We start from the raw sequence: 837 nt of genomic DNA, 5'->3' as shown, positions 1-837 counted from the left end.
GCAGCTCCTCGGAGCCGCGGCAGGTGAGCTCGGCCAGGTAGGGCTGCGCTCACCTGTCCCCCACCTGCCCTCACCTGTCCCCACCTGAGCTCACCTGAGCTCACCTGTGGCTCACGTGCCCCTCACCTGTCCCCCCGCCCTCACCTGCTCTCACTGCCCCGCCCTCACCTGTCCGGCGCTCACCTGCGCAGACGGCGCCGGCGTCCTCGCTGTGGCCGCAGTCGTGCTCCCCCCAGGTGTGCAGGCGGCACCTGGCCAAGGTGAGCTCCTCACCTGTGCAGTGCGTCCCGTCCAGCCAGACGGGCCCCGCCCCCGGCCCGAAGCGGGCGTGGCCGGGCGCGGCCAGGGCGGGGCCGCAGCCCAGGGAGCGGCACAGCACCTGGGGGGACAGGTGAGGGCACAGGTGGGCACAGGTGTGTCCCCTCTGTCCCAGGTGTGTCCCCAGGTGTTCCCAGGTGTGTCCCAGGTGTGCCCAGGTGTGTCCCCTCACCTGCGCGTCCGCCATGTCCCAGGTGTCGTCGCAGACCGAGCCCCACCTGTGCCCGTGCAGCACCTCCACCCTGCCCACGCACCTGGAGGAGCCGTTCACCAGCCGCACCTGCGGGGCAGGTGGGACAGGGACAGGTGAGACAGGTGAGAGAGGGACAGGTGAGAGAGGGGCAGGTGAGACAGGGACAGGTGAGAGAGGGACAGGTGAGACAGGGACAGGTGAGAGAGGGACAGGTGAGACAGGTGAGAGAGGGACAGGTGAGACAGGGACAGGTGAGGGAGGGGGGACAGGTGAGAATGAGACAGGTGAGAGAGACTGGGGACAGGGGACCTGGGCACACCTGGGCA

General features: G+C 69.8%; 1 protein-coding gene across 1 annotated transcript; it reads right to left on the bottom strand.

The window, feature by feature from the left end:
• Nucleotides 1-144: 144 nt before the first annotated feature.
• Nucleotides 145-606, bottom strand: LOC120506875 (scavenger receptor cysteine-rich domain-containing group B protein-like; the record flags this gene model as incomplete). The annotated part of the gene is made up of 2 exons (XM_039718974.1): nt 491-606; nt 145-379 (listed from the first exon to the last, which is right to left on the bottom strand). Coding segments are annotated over exons 1-2 (250 nt in total), but the record flags the coding sequence as incomplete, so codon positions are not given.
• Between the last annotated feature and the right edge of the window lie 231 nt (nt 607-837).

Source organism: Passer montanus, unplaced genomic scaffold, assembly GCF_014805655.1.
Source record: "Passer montanus isolate IOZ18808 unplaced genomic scaffold, ASM1480565v1 scaffold1040, whole genome shotgun sequence".
Taxonomy (NCBI): domain Eukaryota; kingdom Metazoa; phylum Chordata; class Aves; order Passeriformes; family Passeridae; genus Passer; species Passer montanus.
The sequence above is the reverse complement of the archived record's forward strand: the minus strand, read 5'-3'. Positions and strand labels throughout refer to the sequence as shown.